Raw genomic sequence first — 937 nt, forward strand, 5'->3', positions numbered from 1 at the left:
CCCGCCCGCTGCGAGGACGAGGAGGGCTCCAGGGCGCTCTTTTTCCTCCATTTGGTCCGTCGGTTCTGGAACCAGACCTGCCGCCCCACGGGACCGGCTCCGTTAGCAGTCACCACGCCACGCGCCCCATGCCATGCAGGGACCCACACTCACCTTCACCTGGGACTCAGTCATGCCAAGGGAATAGGCCAGCCGTGCTCTCTCCGGACCTGCCAGGTACTTGGTCTGCTCAAAAGTCTTCTCCAGAGCGAAGATCTGGTGCCCCGTGAAGGTTGGGCGCGTGTGCTTCTTCTTGTGGATGCTGTCCGCCAGATGAGCAGGGGCTGCGGGAGAGGAGGAGGGAGGCGGGTGAGCACCTGGGCTCTCTGCATTGCACGGCTCTGGGCAGCTCTCCCCTTCCTGGACATGGCACCAGCACACCCCCCAGCCCTCAGTGCCCACAGAGTCCCTCCACGCTGGCTCCCATCCAAATTAAAACTGTATTCTGGCTTCAAGGCTTCAGCCTCATCCCAGGAGGGCTGAGCTGCCCTCTGTGCGGGCCCCACGGAGCCAGAGCTGGGCTCTGCACCTCCTGCTCAGGAACAGCGCTAATTTGTTGTGCTGAGAGCAGAAGGGTCGTTAGCAGCAGTGCATGACCCCAGAGCCACGCACTGGGAACACTGTGCTCCCATGCCCCACACCTTGCAGGGTGCATGACGGGAAGGCAGGCAGAGCTGGTCGGCTCATAGCTGTGCCGGGAGTGGATAGCCAAGCTGCCTGACCCGTCTGCTCCGAGAGCATCACCTGGAGAGGGGGGAAGGGGACCACGGCTGCAGGTGCTGAGCAGCTGCACCCAGCCCCTGGCCCAGAGCCTCCCGGGCTCCCCACGGGACAGTGGGTGCACTCATCCCACCCACCCTCTGGCACGACAGCAACATGCTCTGCAATCCCCCTGCCA

General features: G+C 63.8%; 1 protein-coding gene across 1 annotated transcript; it reads right to left on the reverse strand.

The window, feature by feature from the left end:
- Positions 1-5: 5 nt before the first annotated feature.
- Positions 6-323, reverse strand: LOC104078931 (homeobox protein Nkx-6.3-like; the record flags this gene model as incomplete). The annotated part of the gene is made up of 2 exons (XM_009580761.1): positions 6-77; positions 154-323. Coding segments are annotated over 2 exons (242 nt in total), but the record flags the coding sequence as incomplete, so codon positions are not given.
- Between the last annotated feature and the right edge of the window lie 614 nt (positions 324-937).

Source organism: Fulmarus glacialis, unplaced genomic scaffold (assembly GCF_000690835.1).
Source record: "Fulmarus glacialis isolate BGI_N327 unplaced genomic scaffold, ASM69083v1 scaffold27356, whole genome shotgun sequence".
In the NCBI taxonomy this organism is placed as follows: Eukaryota; Metazoa; Chordata; class Aves; order Procellariiformes; family Procellariidae; genus Fulmarus; species Fulmarus glacialis.